Below are 15,520 nucleotides of genomic sequence, written 5' to 3'. Positions count from 1 at the left end.
CTACTTATTTAAAATAACTGGGAGCCAAGTAACAGACTTTTATCTTGCTTTTTCTCTTAAAATTAAACCACAAACATTGAACATTTCTTTTTAAAATTTTTTTTTTTCAATTTATTTATTTAAGAGAGTGAACAAGAGCACAAGTTGGAGGGAAGGTCAGCAGGGGAGAGGGAGAAGCAGACTCCCCGTTGAGCAGGGAAAGCCCAATGCGGGCACCATCCGAGGACCCTGGGATCATGACCCAAAGCGAAGACAGACGCCCAAATGACTGAGCCACCCAGGCACCCCTATCTCTTTAAATACTCTTCAGAAACATGGCTTTTAATGTTCGTAATATTTGGTCATATGGACTAAAAATATTTTCATTTTTCCCATTCCTGTAATTCATGCTATGATAAAAGTCCCTGTTACATACATCTCTTTATTCTTGTTTCCTGAGAACACATTCCAAGAAACGAAACTGATCAAAAAGGTGTCCTCCATTAATATTTACCAATTTGCACTTAACTAGACAGGACCCATTATCCTAAGCCATTCAAACTACCCTTGCTCTGTTTCAACTTGGTTAAGTGATGGGTTCTTTGTTCTTTAAGGATGGCAGGGTCCAGTTCTTTGAATGACTACTATGTGCCAGTCACTGTCAAAGCATTTTACTTTCATTATTTCATTTAAACTTCATAAAAATCCTATGAAGTACTTTTTAACTCTTTTCTTACAGAGGAGAAAACAAGACCTGGAGAGCCAAGGAGCTAATATCCAACCAAAGTAGTCTAATAGTACAGGCCACATGTGCAGCCACTGCTTCACATTGATTACATGTATCACACTTATTACACTGTTCCAGGTTTCTTTTTTTTTTAATATTTTATTTATTTATTCATGAGAGAGAGGGGGAGAGAGGGAAAGAGGGAGAGAGAGAGGGAGAGGGAGAGGCAGAGACACAGGCAGAGGGAGAAGCAGGCTCCACACAGGGAGCCGGATGTGGAACTCGATCCCAGGTCTCCAGGATCAGGCCCTGAGCTGAAGGCGGCACTAAACTGCTGAGCCACCCAGGCTGCCCTGTTCCAGATTTCTTGCCCATCTGTTTCTATTCCTTATTTTGTGAAAGGAGAGTTTCACACACAAAAAAAAAAATCCTTTATCTAATTTTCTAAAAGGAAATACACATTTGTTGATTTTTAGTAATCTGTAAGGACTCTTAACACAGTAAAGATATTAACCCTTTATTGTGTAAGTAACATTTGTCCCAGTATTCTGTATTCTGTATTCTGACTGTGAATGTGGAAAAGTTTCGCTGTATCAAAGTTTGCAGTTTTCAGATAATCAAATCAATCTTTTGTGGTCTGACTTTGTTATCATGAGAAGACAGACTTCCCATATTCCAAGATTTTCAATACTTTTATGATTTCCTTTTTTAAAAAGATTTATAACTTTAAGTAATCTACTATTTTCTCCGAATAGCAGGGAATCTGGCCTAACATCATCTACTGAAAACCCTGATACTAAATGACACTTTTATCATATACTAAATAGAGTCTTATATATATTCGTGACTGAATTTCTCTCTTCTTCCATTGATCTAATGGACTACGCTGGTTTAAGTACAAGACTTTTAAATATAGCATTTTTATAATATGTCTTACTATCTGGTACAAATCCCTTTTTAGTACTTTTCTCACCAGTTTTTTTCCTGTCTTTTCAGCCACATTTATTGTCTATGACTTCAAAATCATTTAAAGTAACAACAGAAATATGTTCTTTATAGATTGTATTTCACTGAACTTATGGACCTAGTAGAAAACATCACTGAGCTTTCTTCTTATCTAAGACAATGTAAGTTTCTCCACTTAATTGTCTCCCATATTTAAACTTATGTGTGGGTGTTGAGGTTCTGCATGCTTTGCATTCCTGAGTTTATTTCAAGGTATATTACAGCTTCTGTTGCTCTTGTGACTGGGGTTTTCCCTCCATTATATTTTCTGAAGATGATGAGTTTATGTTCCTTGCATATAAGAAAGCTCTTAATGGTTTTGGAAAAACCCAAGTAAAACAGGTTTCTTTATGGTTGGGCTTCTCACAGACTCTAATAAACTAAAACTCTTCAAGAGGAGACCATACATAAATGTGTCAGATTTCCAAACTTAACTAATGGAACCCTTCTGGGAATACTTTTGAATAGCTCATAGAACTAGTATTTCAAGGAATGTATCAAAGAATAAGATGATGATCTACTACTCAATTTAAATCATTTCTTTTATACAGTAACTTGTTATGACAAGATAATTTATTAAATCTTTAATTCTCTGGCTTATATGTACAATTTATAATTCTTGTCTCATACCTTACTGCACACAAGGTCCTCTCTGAGTGCTAGCCAACACTCGATGATGCACAAGTGTCATGATATTTCAATAATTATTACTTTAAATTCTTGCTTTTCTCTACTTCCAAGTCTCCTTTCTAGAATACTGATCCTCTCCCTTGCTCATTTTTTCCAAGGGAGTCATCATTTGGTCACTTTAAAGATCCTGTTGGTGTTTTTAGTAACATCTAGAAATGAGGATATATTCTGTTAGAACAAGTTCTTTGCACCTAAATAGTCTTCCAGTCCACTATACTTTCTCTATGTTAAATATAGAAAAGTTGATCATTAGCAAAGTGAGGTTATGAATAATCTGCTATCTCTACTCAATGTCCATACCAATTGAGTATAAATCCAGCACAATGAGCAGGCATTCAACTTTGACTTGTTTTGTTAACAAAGACAGTGTTAAGCTCAAGCCTAGAAGTATGATAAAGACAAACTATTCTGACGGTATAACCAGCTTTCCTAGTATCCTGAGGCTCAGGATCAATGTAGTGAACTAAGATCAAACCTATACCTGCATACTAGAAGTCAGGTGAAAATAATCCCCCAAAGACAGCCTCATTGTATGATTTCTATGGCATGGTGCTTGTGTATCAGATTAACAGTGAGATCCCATATCAACTGATCCCTGCAGAACAGGGGATCCCTGCAGAACAGGGCTTCACGTGGGAGTCATAAGCCACATAACGGAGATAGAAAGGGGAGAAGGAAGCAAGAGGGAGATTGAGGAATGAAAAGAAGTAAGTGTCCCAGTAAGTGTCCCATAAAATACAAAGTAGATGAGCAAATACAAACAGGTAAGAAAAAATATTAACCTCTGTGCTACAAGACAGGTAATATGTAGGTGGGTTAGTGACAAACTTATAAAATCATTATAAATAAATAAGCTTGAGCAAAGAAACATGGTATCCAAAATCCTACATGAAATATTTTTATGCACTGACTTAGAAATTCAGCTTTTTCAATTCAGATCATAACAAATGCAATTGAATGAACCAAAGGAAACCATTTCAAGGATCATGACATCCAACCAGTCAATAAAATCAAATTGCTTCTATCTTCTGGTGGTATCAATTACAGAACTTCAAACATGAAGCTAAGTGTGATTGCCAACACTAATAGGAAGTCATTCCATTGTGAAGCCCCTACTACAGGCCAGGAACTGCTGCAGGTGCTGGGATGCAGCCCTGAACAAAATAGACCCAATGCCTGCCCTCCAAGAGGAAGAGAGATGTAATCAAATTAGCAAACATATAATGCTGGAAATAAGGACTGAGAAGAAAACACAAGCAGAGTAGGAGGAGACACCATTTGAGTGAAGTCCTAAAGAAAGTGCCAGAGTCATATAGTCACCTGGGAGCAATACTGCAGACAGAGGGGGCTGTGAGTACAGTGACACTAGTTGTCCTTCCAATCTGCCTCAATAGTCACAAACATAATTAATGCAAAGGAATAAGTACCTGGTTTCTGGATCGAGGGACTCCACAAGTTTTTTATCAGCTAGCAATTTTTGCAAACTCTGATATAATTCCACATTTGTGTTCAACCTAGAAAAATTACAAATGAAAAAAATTAAACAATCTTCTAGTATCTTCTATTTAACTTTACATTAAGAGAATGGTGTCACATCCTAGCATACACATGCCCACAGGCCAAAGGTTTGGGGTTTTGTTTTGTTTCTTTATTTAGTATAGAAATAGTACAAACCACAGTTAGTACAGAAACAGGCAGTCCCTCAAGCAAAGTGTCAGGGTACTAAGTGTTGTGAAAGGTAAAAGGATAAATTTAAAGCCACGGTCAACAGCTGGAACCAGAAAAGCAGACAGGAGAGAGGGGAGGGGGAGGAAAGTAGTAGCTGGTGAGCTGAGTGATCTGAGCCTACTGCCACTGAGAATTCATTCAGAGCAACATGCTGATGGCCATTTATTTGTTTAATATAAAGGGAATGAAGATGGGAGGAAGCATGAACACAAAGATCGTGCAGTTCCAAAGTGAAGAGCCTAGAACATGGGTGACTTTGCCCACCTGGGCCACAGTGGCAGGCTCACATGGCCACACAGTGAGGAAAGCTCAAGGACGCAGGCTTCAGGGCCACACACTAGAGTTACAACACCAGCCCTACTACTACTTGGTGACCTCGGGCAAGGATTTGAACTCCTCCAGCTTGTTAGACTGCAGGTCACCCTGAGGGTTAAATGAGATGCTCCCCCCATGAATGAAGAAATAGTAGTTATGATTAGGTGGCCTTGCCAGCCTGCTCTCAGCCCCCCAATTGAGTACTGCCCTCAACCCAAGCCACAGTCCCACTACCAGGTCCTGAGTTCTTTCTTCTTTCCTGGATGCCAGAAAGCCCTGCCACTCTCGGAACTAAACAGTGACTTGGTTTCAGACATAATGTGATCCCTGCCCAGTAGATCCCCAGGGAAGGGAGGCTGTAAGAACTGTCTGCCCATTCTGACTCAGGAACTCAAGGATGGCCAAGTTCCCTAATGAGTCAAAAACCTGCAGCTCTGTAGAAATTGAAGAGTTTCTGTTGCTATGGCTCTCGTGGACCACCCCAAAGACCAAGGGAACTGAGGCAGTCACCACCAGTGGGAAAATGTTCAACAGGAAGGGCAGGCACACCACCTCTCCTGCGCCCAGGCAGCAATCCCAGGAAACTGGAAGAAAATCAATGTGGGCCCCCACCACCTCCAAGATGGCTCATTCAACAAGCTACTACATACATTTCAAAAGGACAGGCATTCAGACACGGCCTGTGCTGTATCCTCTTCAGAAGTTTCAGCACATCTCCCGCATTATGTTTTATGTCATAAGATCCTGAGATAAAGTCTCTATTTTAGTCTATGGCTGGCATCAACTCTAAACAAACACACCTAACCTTAGGCTTTTATTTCCACTACTGGGGAACAAATCAATTCTACACACACACCTGAAACCATCCTATTTCTCAAAGATCAACTCCAGTAGTTAAGGCATGATTCAGTTAGACTCAAGAGGAAAAGGAGTCCTGGTGCTCAGGGAGAACCAAGAGCAAAGCACGGGTGAAGGCCATTAGTTCTGTGTCCTGACCCACTTGCAGGCCCTTGACGGGCCTCAGGGCACCCGGTGGAGTGTGGCAAAGAAGGAGAGAACTGAAACACTCTCCAGGATGAAGTGAAGACCTTGCACAGATACTCTTTTGACAACCATTTGCTACCAATTATGGTCTCCTTGTTGTCCTGCTGCAAAATTAAGAACCCACATTCATCAGACCAGAGCTGTATCTCAGCTCAGGCCCGATACAGTGTTCAAGGTGCCTCAGGCAGGCACCCCAGCAGCTCATACTCATTTCTTGGGGCTCTTCCCTGGGCAGTGCTGTCCCTCCCAAGGAGGCCACAATTGCAGTCCCTTCCTCACGCCCAGTGTCTGGAGTGTGCAGGGACCCGTTTTATCTCAGTCAACAAGTAGATTTTCAATGGCTCTAAGAGAACTTACATGTATTGTCACAAAGAGAGCAAATGATGCTCAGTGGGGGTGAAGCAGCAGTAGCACCTCCTGAAGCGTCAGGTCAAAACCAGAGAAGCCACTGCACTCTGTCACCACACACCTCCTCCAACTTCTGGCTTGTGAAAAAGCCCTCCAATGTTTTCCAGTGGTATGTTCATGCCCAGCGAGCCCCTGCCATGCTCACTCGCTTTCGACAGTGTCTGGCATGGCCTCATGCACTTAAGTGCCTTTGAATATGGCACTGTCCACCTCAAAGTCATTTTCACAAGCACTTTCAAGCTCTTCGTAAAGGCTTAAAATATTTAAATCAACCCCAAGATTGCTTGAAAATAACTCATTTCATCAAAGCCCCAGCCTGCCTCAGCACTCCCAGACAGTTTTATGATCTCCCTAGACAACCTCCCCACCCCAGATTCAAGGGACCACAAGGCTACTTTGCAGAGACAGTGTTGGCTTCTTGCCTAGAGCCCACAGCCATCAATGCAATAGCAGTTTCATTACAGGATAATCATGAAATTCCAACTTGCCAGTGAGATACTAAAAAACTCTTACTTAAAATAAATAAATACACACATAAATAAATAAATAAATAAATAAATAAATAAATAAATAAATAAATAAATAAAATAAAAAACTCTTACTTAATGTAAATAATAATGAGAGTGGATGTTTGCTACGTGCCTGATACCACCAGAAGCACTTTATTATCTCATTTTCCTCACAGTACATCTAAGAGGCAAATCACATTATTACTTCACTTGCAGACAAGGAAAAGAACAGATAAATAAGCTGATGAATAGCCAGTCACAGTGCTGGTGCCAAGGAGACCACAGTGGCCTGCCCCAGGGCCCCCCCTCTTCCCCAGCACCCTGGGCACTGTGCAGGGTAGCACACCATCCCCTAACCTGCAGGGAGGAGCCCTAGAGACAAATTTCCTAAAGCAAAAATCAACAAAACCACATCACCCAAGATTGTAATGAAAGGGAACAGAACATACTTTTCTACCATGGTGCCAATACTTCTACAAGCTTCTTCCGCCGCCTCTCTGAATGCGGGCTCAGGGTGAGCAATTTTCACAAAATCGGCCTAATAAAGAAGAAAGACAAAACCAAGAGGGAATTTGATGGAAAGCTTTCTTCCAAGATCTGAGGGTAAAAATGAAAACCTGTGCTTTCAAGTGTGCCATTTGGCTTGACATAGGCATTTCCATTACTGAAATTTTCCTAAACTAGAAGGGCAAAGCAGCTACCTTCTGAACATTTATTAATTCTGTTATTCCTTAGAATCGAGTGGGTTTCATTCCAAAGAAAATACTTGCACTAACTTTATTTTAGAAGTCTTTCTCCTTCAAAAATAAACACCAAGTGAATTCTTCCTAATTCTACAGTCCAAAAAGGCAGAATCTTATTTCAAATATTCTAAAACTGTTGGCAATATGGTCCTCACGTGTTAACCTGGCTCCAGAGAACAACTATAGAGGCTTTTTTTCAACTGACAGCATAGTTTCAAGACTGATTTAACTACACTCTAGCCTTTGTACAGAAAACAAAGGCACATTCTCTCTTTATAGGCCTTTTAATAAATATGAATTCCCAGTCTCAGCTTAAATGACTCACAACTAATAGTGGTGCAGTGGCTGCTATCCTGACTTAAGCATTACGCTGAGCTAGAATTATTTTTACTCTTTTAATGAAATTATGTAAAGCCAGATTTTAGTTTTCATGTTAATTGTAGCATACTGCAAAAGAAAAATGCAAGGGAACTACACATTCTTCAATCTTCAAGAAAACATGTGTGACTATAATATGAAATAAAATCACCACAAGGTAAAATTTCCTAATTTTATTATTAAATATTTTTTAATATAAAAACATTTAAATCCACAGTTTTATACATTTGATATAACAATGACATTAGTACTTGAAAAATGAGCCATGTAAAATTTACAATTTGTATAAATTACTAATCTACATGTTGCAGAATTTACAATCAATATTTATTTCAAAATGCTGGCATATATTTTAAAGTTCATTTGTGGGGCACCTGGGTGGTTTAGTCGGTGAAGGGTCTGCCTTCAGCTCAGGTTATAATGTCGGGATCCTCGGATAGAACCCCACGTGAGAGGGGATCCCTGGGTGGCTCAGCGGTTTAGCGCCTGCCTCCGACCCAGGACGTGATTCTGGAGTCCCGGGATCGAGCCCCACGTGAGGCTCCCTGCATGGAGCCTGCTTCTCCCTCTGCCTGTGTCTCTCCCTCTCTCTCTCTCTCTCTCTCTGTGTCTCTCGTGAATAAATAAAAAAAATATATTAAAAAAAAAGAACCCCACGTGAGTTCTGCTTCTCTCTCTCCCTCTGCCCCTCCCCCCACTGAGCACCCCTGCTCTGTCTCTCTCTCAAATGAATGAATAAAATCTTTTCAAAAAATTCTTTAGAAATAATGATAGCAATTGTATTAAAAAAGAAAAAGAAAGCAAAACCAAATGATCATTTGGTGGGAAATAACAGTTTATGAAGCCCTTGACTTATTACAGTATTGATCTTACTGGCAGGTAAAGTCTTAAAAATTCAGAAGGAAAACGGTTCTTTGAATTTTTTTACCCAAAGATTTCCACATAGAGATCACATTTAGAACTTTTTAAATGAGATTTTACTATACCTCATAAATACAAAAAAATTCCAAAATAGGACAAGCTATGGGGCAGAGAGTTAAAATCTCTTTAGAGAGGAGCAAAAAGAAAAAATGTAAGGAAAAAAAAAATCCTAGAACACCACTTAATTAAAATGGAGGCTAAGACAACAAATAAACCACCAACAAAGTCAATAATTGACTGCACGTAAGTGAAACTCCCTGACAAATATTTTCCTTTTCAGATTTCAGTGACACAATTAAGCAAAGGTATGAGGCATCCTCGGGCAGTGCATGTCCCGTGTCCTCAATCGTTCAGTGTTCGGTACCTGCACACTTCAGAACAAAACTAAGATCCTATAAAACCAAGAAGTGACGAAAAGGAGTCTGCAACACACCTCACTTCACTCTTGGGAAAAACCCTTTAAAACACTATCAGTTTCCTTAAAATAGGGTGGGGGTTGCTTGGGGGGCTCAGTCAGTTAAGCATCTGCCTTCAGCTCAGGTCATATCTCAAGGGTTCTGGGATGGAGCCCCGCTGAGCAGAAAGCCCGCTTCTTCCTCTTCCTCTCCCTCTGCCCATACCTCCCACTCATTCGTGCTCTCTCATGCTCTGTCTCAAATAAATAAAATAAAATCTTAAAAAAATAAATTTCCTTAAAATGGGGGCGCTCACAGTGACAGTATGACCATCTAAAAGGTATTACTGCTCAATTCAGGTGTATAGGAGGGGAAGAATGTTCCAAACGGGGGGAAAAAAAAAGATGGGGAGGTGTTATGCTAGGCGAAAGAAGTCATTCCCAAAGGGCAAATGATTCTGTTTACCTGATGTTTTAGAAGAGACAAACTATAGGGATGGAGAACAGATGGGTAGTTGCCAGAGCTAAGAAGGGAAAGCTGGGTCTGACTATACAGGGGCTTTTCTGGGGCAATGGAATAGTTCTGTACCTTAATTGTGGTGGTGGCCACATGAATACATGAGTTAAAATTCATAGAACTATATCATCCCCCAAAAGGAGTCAATTATACAGTATGATCATTTTAAAAATAAATAAATACTTTTTGAAAAGATGGGGATGCTGACTTTCTAACCTCTCCAGGTACAGATGGCCTATTCATCTGACCTAAGCAGCCAGCTTTTACCAGCCTGTAAAAGGTACAGAACAGCAGGTGAGGACATGAATTCTTCAGCCAAAATGCCTGGACTCTGAGCTCAGTTCCACCATTTACTGGCTAGGTGTATCACTTAACCTCTAACAGCCTTTCTTTCCTCATCTGAAAATGGGAGATATACTGAGAAGGTTAATTTAGTTAGAATCTAGTGCCTCATAAGATCTAAAAAAATAAAAAAAATTTTAACATCAGAATATAAACTCCGGGCAGCCCTGGTGGCGCAGCGGTTTAGCGCCGCCTGCAGCTCAGGGCATGATCCTAGAGACCCTGGATCGAGTCCCACGTCAGGCTCTCTGTATGATGCCTGCTTCTCCCTCTGCTTGTGTCTCTGCCTCTCTCTCTCTCTCTGTCTCTATGAATAAATAAATAAAAAATCTTAAAAAAAAAAAAAAAAAGAATATAAACTCCATGAGGTCAGAGATTGCACCTGTCATGACTGCATTCCCAATGCCTAGAAGAGTGCTTGGCACATGGTGGGGACTCAATATTGAATGAGTGTGAAGATATACAGTCCCATACCAAGTAGACAAGATCAAGAGGGTCCACAATTTTGGATTATGTGCACAACTAAAATTGCCTTCACTGACATGACTAAAGCAAAGGTGGCTCTTTTGGGCAGCTAAAAAAAATCGTGCCTTCTACGTCGACAATGGGCTTCTTGATGAAGAGACCCTATGTACGTTGTCTACTCCAGTTTCAAAATGTGAAAAAAGAAAGTCTATAATACAGGTTCATATCCAAACAGTTTTCATTGGAAAAAGACATTCCTGAAAAGGTTTATAAACAGTGGCTTTTCTTAATATTTATTATAAATGTACAAACAGGTAAATGTCATATTAAAATTCTGGTAGAAGTTTTCATGAATGAAGAATCTTTGTCAAATGAAGACTCTTTGCCAAATGAGTGAGTAGTCATTCTTTTATTATATATCACATATGTATTTTTTTAACTATACATATTAAAGTACAGATTTTACATACCACCTTTTCCTATACATTTTTCCCATACCTAATGACTTACTCCCACTATAACAAATTATACACTCAACAGCTCTCAAATAGGTCACATGTTGTTAGTATATATGCCAAAGCGAGCACCAGATGCTCTGAGCTCTATAGTCTGTAACAGTAAACCTAATAAACTTAACTTAAATTTTAACAGCTTGACAGAGAAGTAGCTTCAAGGCTTACACCAAGCATCTTACCAAGTCAGCCACTCTGCACAAGGAATCGGAGAGCTCGTCGAAAATGAGCACGGTCTGGGGCCCAGGCGGCATGGAACACACGCGCTCCACCAGCAAGTCTGCCTTTCTCAGGGCATTTTCTTGTGCAATCCGAAATCCTTCTGGGGCACTGAGCTCAGGAACTCCAAAAAGACCCTGCAATCCAGAGAACATTTCCAATTTGTAATGAAGAATAGGATTTTTTCATATTAAGTCCTCTTTTCATAAAGGAAATCTTGGTTTTCATTGGTATATCATGTAATACCTGTGATCACAGACACCACGTTCACATTCCCCACATTGTTCCACATAAATTAGACTACAAATATTTTAAGGACGGAATTGGTCTTTCCTTTTTAATTATTTCATAAAAAACAAAAATAGAATGGTATAAAAAATAAATAAATAAATAAAATAAAATAAAATAAAATAAAATAGAATGGTATAGGTTCAAAATCCAGCTTAGCCACTATTATAGAACCTACCTCATCAAGTGGTTAAAATGATTAAATGAGATGATGCATGTTTGAAAAACATTTTAACAGTGTGGGGCACACAGAAAGCATTTCATAGATGGTAGCTATAATCACCAAGAGCTGTGTGATCTTGGTTGGCCAAGTTCTCTCTCCTCCTGGGCTTAATTTTCCCATCAGGCACAATGAAGATGACAATACATATCTCACAGCATGGATACAGGTACCAGGTTAGAAAGTATATGTAATGTCTTTTAGGGATACTGCTGGCCGTCCAGCCAGGTCCAGTTCACAGTACCAAGTATTCCACAACTTAAGATAGGGAGGATGAGCTGATTGTTGAGCACACAGATATTTCCGAAAGATTTCATAAACATGTTAAAACCAACTCTTAGGTGGAAAGCAGCAAACTTTATATGTTTCCAAAAATATTTTAATATATTGATAAACACAAAAATCACTAACCCTCAGGAAGGCAGGTAAAAAACACAAAGCATTTACTATGCATTTACTGCATGCAAGAAATGAACTATGTGCTTTATATAGGTCCTCTCATTTAAATCACATAACCCTAGTGCAGGAAACACCATCCTCCTTTTACGGATGAGGAAACAGTTAAAAAAACAAAAACATGTTTGAGGTCATTAATAGTGGGAAAGAAAGAACTTGAGCTTGCTTCACACATCTCTAAATCCCACACTTTCTCCATACTTCTGTATTGCAATTTATCTGTTTGAAAGTCTTCTCTCCTGAGAAGGCAAGATCCTAGAGGTAGGAATCCTGTTCATCATTTAAACTAGCTGCCCAGCATAGTGCCTACCACATGGAGAAACTCATGAATGAAACAAATTAAAGGGTCCAGTGCTTAATCCCATAGATTAACTTTGGAGATGACTAACATGTTGATTTTCTAAATTAGCAAGAGGTACAATTTTCAGGACTCAGAAGGCCCACCGTTTCTGCAAGAAGGGATGCCTGAAATTAAACTCTTGCCAAAATGATTAAGAAGTTGAAGAAAATAAAGACACTGCAGGCAGAGCAGAATCGGGACCAAAAATAAATTAGATTCTTTCCACTGATTTAATTTGATTCAAGTACAGGCTGTTTTTCATTTCCTAGCACACATGCCTATCTATACTGCTCTTGGGAATTCTACACCTCAGACTACTAGTGACGGTAATGACAAAAAAATTACATAAACCTTTGGGGGGTGTTTGTTGTTCTTGTTTAATCAAAAACAATTCACATATCTGATACCAGTGTCTAAAATCATGATAAACAAAAGAAAAAAATAAAGCTAAAATTAGCTATATTTCATCCGTCCATAACGAAGCTTACTCTTTTCATCCTTCTACTCAGTACCTATAGATAGTTGTTCTCCTCCTCACAGCAATTAGGTCAAAACCGTACTATGTTATTTAACCGTATGGGAGTTGGTGGAGCCGATTCCGTACGAAAGTATTTTTTAAAACAAAGCTAATGACAGAGCTCAAATAAGAAAACACATCATTAGGCTCTAATGGTGTGACCATGTCCAAGACTCTTTATAAGAGGGGCAGTGGGGATCCCTGGGTGGCGCAGCGGTTTGGCGCCTGCCTTTGGCCCAGGGCGCGATCCTGGAGACCCGGGATCGAATCCCACGTCGGGCTCCCGGTGCATGGAGCCTGCTTCTCCCTCTGCCTGTGTCTCTGCCTCTCTCTCTCTCTGTGTGACTATCATAAATAAATAAAAATTAAAAAAAAAAAAACAATTAAGAGGGGCAGTGTTAGAAATAAGCGAGAAATTAAAAAGGCAAAAAATAAAAGTAATAACCTCAAGTGGGTAAAATCCACAAATGCAAAGGAGAACAGGCACCAGGCAAGTCCCTTTGAAGCCTGCCTTCCTGCCACCTTTACTCCAGCCACTCAGTCCACACCGAGCGCCTAGGGGATGCCAGACAGCACGCTGGGTGTGTGCGGACAGAATGAAGAATTCGGCCAGTGACTCCCCCGGGGGGGGGGGGGGGCAATCAAGGTGGTCAACGCCGTGGACGCCTCTGCAGGGCAGGAAATCACTGTTCTCAGCACTTCTGCGCCTGCGTGCCCGGGTGGCTCAGGTCGCCGTCGCGGGTCCTGTTATCGGCCCCGCATCAGGTCCCCCGCAGGGAGCCTACTTCTCCCTCTGCCTGTGTCTCTGCCTGTCTCTCAGGAATACAATCTTAAAAAACAAAAAAAACAAAACAAGCAAACAAAAAAAACCAGTTCTGTGTTGTATAACAAGAGCCCAAAGCTTGGCAAAACATTAAGGACCCTATTTCGGGAATCAAAGAACCGAGTCATCATCACAGGCCTCCCGGACGCCACCGCGAGGTGCAGGGCGAGCCCCCCCCCCCCCCCAGGGCACAGGTGCGCGGCGGCGGGGACCGCTCGGGGCGGGGGCGGGGGCGGGGCGGGAGCCTCCCCTCCCCTCCCCTTCCCTCCCCTCCCGGCCGGACGCGCCGCCTCCAACAGGAGGAACGCACGCGGGGAGCGCAGCCGCGGCGCCGAGGGGACGGGTCCCGGGCGCAGCGCGGGCCGCACCCCGAAGGCCGCCCGCCGCCCGCCGCCGCCCAGGCCCGCAGGAGCAGCTGACCCGCAGGGTCGCCGAGGGCGCGCCCGGGCCCTCCCGCACCAAACCACCCGCCCGACCCCGCCGGCCACGCGGGGCGCCCCTCCCGCACCGCTCACCCGGCGCTCGCCGAACAGGTCCAGGCGGCGGCCCTGGGGCTTGACGTTGAAGGCGGCGCCCACCGGGGACCAGCTGGTGCTGACCTCCCGGGCCCGGCGCCCAGCCCCCAGGCCGCCCGGGCCCGCTCGCCCCCGCCACACAGCCGCCGCCGGGGGCCCGAGCCCTCGCAGCCTCCGCGCGCACAGCATCCCGACCCCGCCGCCGCCGCCGCCGCCGCCGCCGCCCCCTCCCGGCCGCGGGCCCCGCCCCTGAGCCTCAGCGCCCGCCGCGAGCGCGCGCGCCGCGTTTCCAAGGCAGCGGCCCACGCGGCGCCAGCGGACGCCGGCGCTTCCGGTCGGGGCTCGCGGTCCCTCGGGGCGTGAGCACGTCGGCGTCCAGCGGGCAAGAGCGTGGCCCCGCCGCCCGGACGGCGAGCGCCGCGGTCTTGCGCCCCCGCGTGCCCGGAGTGAGGAACGGCCGGGGAGGGGGGGGGGGGGCCTGCTCCCCACGTGACCGGAGCGGGCGGGCCGTCTGGCTGCAGGGGAGCTCCTCGGGGCGCCCCCGCGGCTCCGTCAACTACCCGAGCGCCTGCGACGCTCCTCCTCTGCAGGGGCCCTGCGCTGTGCGGTTGTGCGGCGCCCGCTGACTTACCTGCCAGTGAGCCTTCATCGGCTCCGCCTTGTGCATGTTTTTCTTTTTGTTTTAAAGATGTATTTGTTTTTATTTAGAGAGAGAGAGAGAGAGGCAGAGACACAGGAGGAGGGAGGAGCAGGCTCCATGCAGGGAGCCCGACGCGGGACTCGATCCTGGATCTCCAGGGTCACACCCTTGGCTGAAGGCAGGCGCCAAACCGCTGCGCCACCCAGGGATCCCTGCCTTGTCAATTCATCGACAATATACATTTGCAGAGGGAGGATTGCACCAAACTTCACTCAACCACGAGGGAGTGAGAGGGTTTGGGGGCAGGGGGTGCCTGGGTGGCTCAGTGCTTGAGCGTCTGTCTTCAGCTCAGGTCGTGACCCCAGAGTCCCGGGATCGAGTCCCACATCAGCCTCTCGCAAGGAGTCCTCCCCTCCCTCTGCCTAGGTCTCTCTCTCTCTCTCTCTCTCTCTCTCTCTCTCTCTGCCTCTCATGAATAAATAAATAGAATCTTTAAAAAAAAAAAACACACATTGAGGGTCAGGAGGCGAAGAGGAAATTATGATTTGGGGCTTCAGATGGCGAGTGTGGAAAAGGGTGGGGCCTCTAACCAGCCAGGGCTCCCCCTAGATGAACGGGAAGCAGCCACAGCTGGAGTGGGGTGGGGGGTGGGGTTCTCCTCGGGGAGGGAGGCTCAGCCTTGCTCCGCTTCAGCCTCCTCCTGTGCAGAGAAGGAATCTTGCAAGGCGCCTGCTCCTTTATCTCCCTGAAGTGCATGCGGGTTAAGTGAAAGGGTTTGGTCACAGTAAGGTGTTTCTTTTGAGAGGTTCTGTAGGTGGAGAGGGA

The 15,520-nt window shown here is 43.7% G+C and overlaps 1 protein-coding gene across 4 annotated transcripts in view; it reads right to left on the bottom strand.

Annotated features, from left to right (window-relative positions):
* MIPEP (mitochondrial intermediate peptidase) overlaps positions 1–14,268 on the bottom strand; it is a 174,700-nt gene extending 160,432 nt beyond the window's left edge. For all 4 annotated transcript variants that reach the window (XR_005378458.1, XM_038573474.1, XM_038573473.1 and 1 more), the window contains exons 1-4: positions 14,056–14,268; positions 10,860–11,033; positions 6,855–6,943; positions 3,829–3,915 (exon numbers count right to left, since the gene is read on the bottom strand). Coding sequence is in view for 3 of the 4 variants with exons in the window: in XM_038573474.1 (XP_038429402.1) it covers positions 3,829–3,915; positions 6,855–6,943; positions 10,860–11,033; positions 14,056–14,244 (539 nt within the window). In the remaining variant the exon portion in view is untranslated. The remainder of the gene's footprint in view (positions 1–3,828; positions 3,916–6,854; positions 6,944–10,859; positions 11,034–14,055) is intronic.
* Between the last annotated feature and the right edge of the window lie 1,252 nt (positions 14,269–15,520).

Source organism: Canis lupus, chromosome 25 (genome assembly GCF_011100685.1).
Source record: "Canis lupus familiaris isolate Mischka breed German Shepherd chromosome 25, alternate assembly UU_Cfam_GSD_1.0, whole genome shotgun sequence".
Classification (NCBI taxonomy): domain Eukaryota; kingdom Metazoa; phylum Chordata; class Mammalia; order Carnivora; family Canidae; genus Canis; species Canis lupus.
This window is presented reverse-complemented; position numbering and strand designations above follow the sequence as displayed.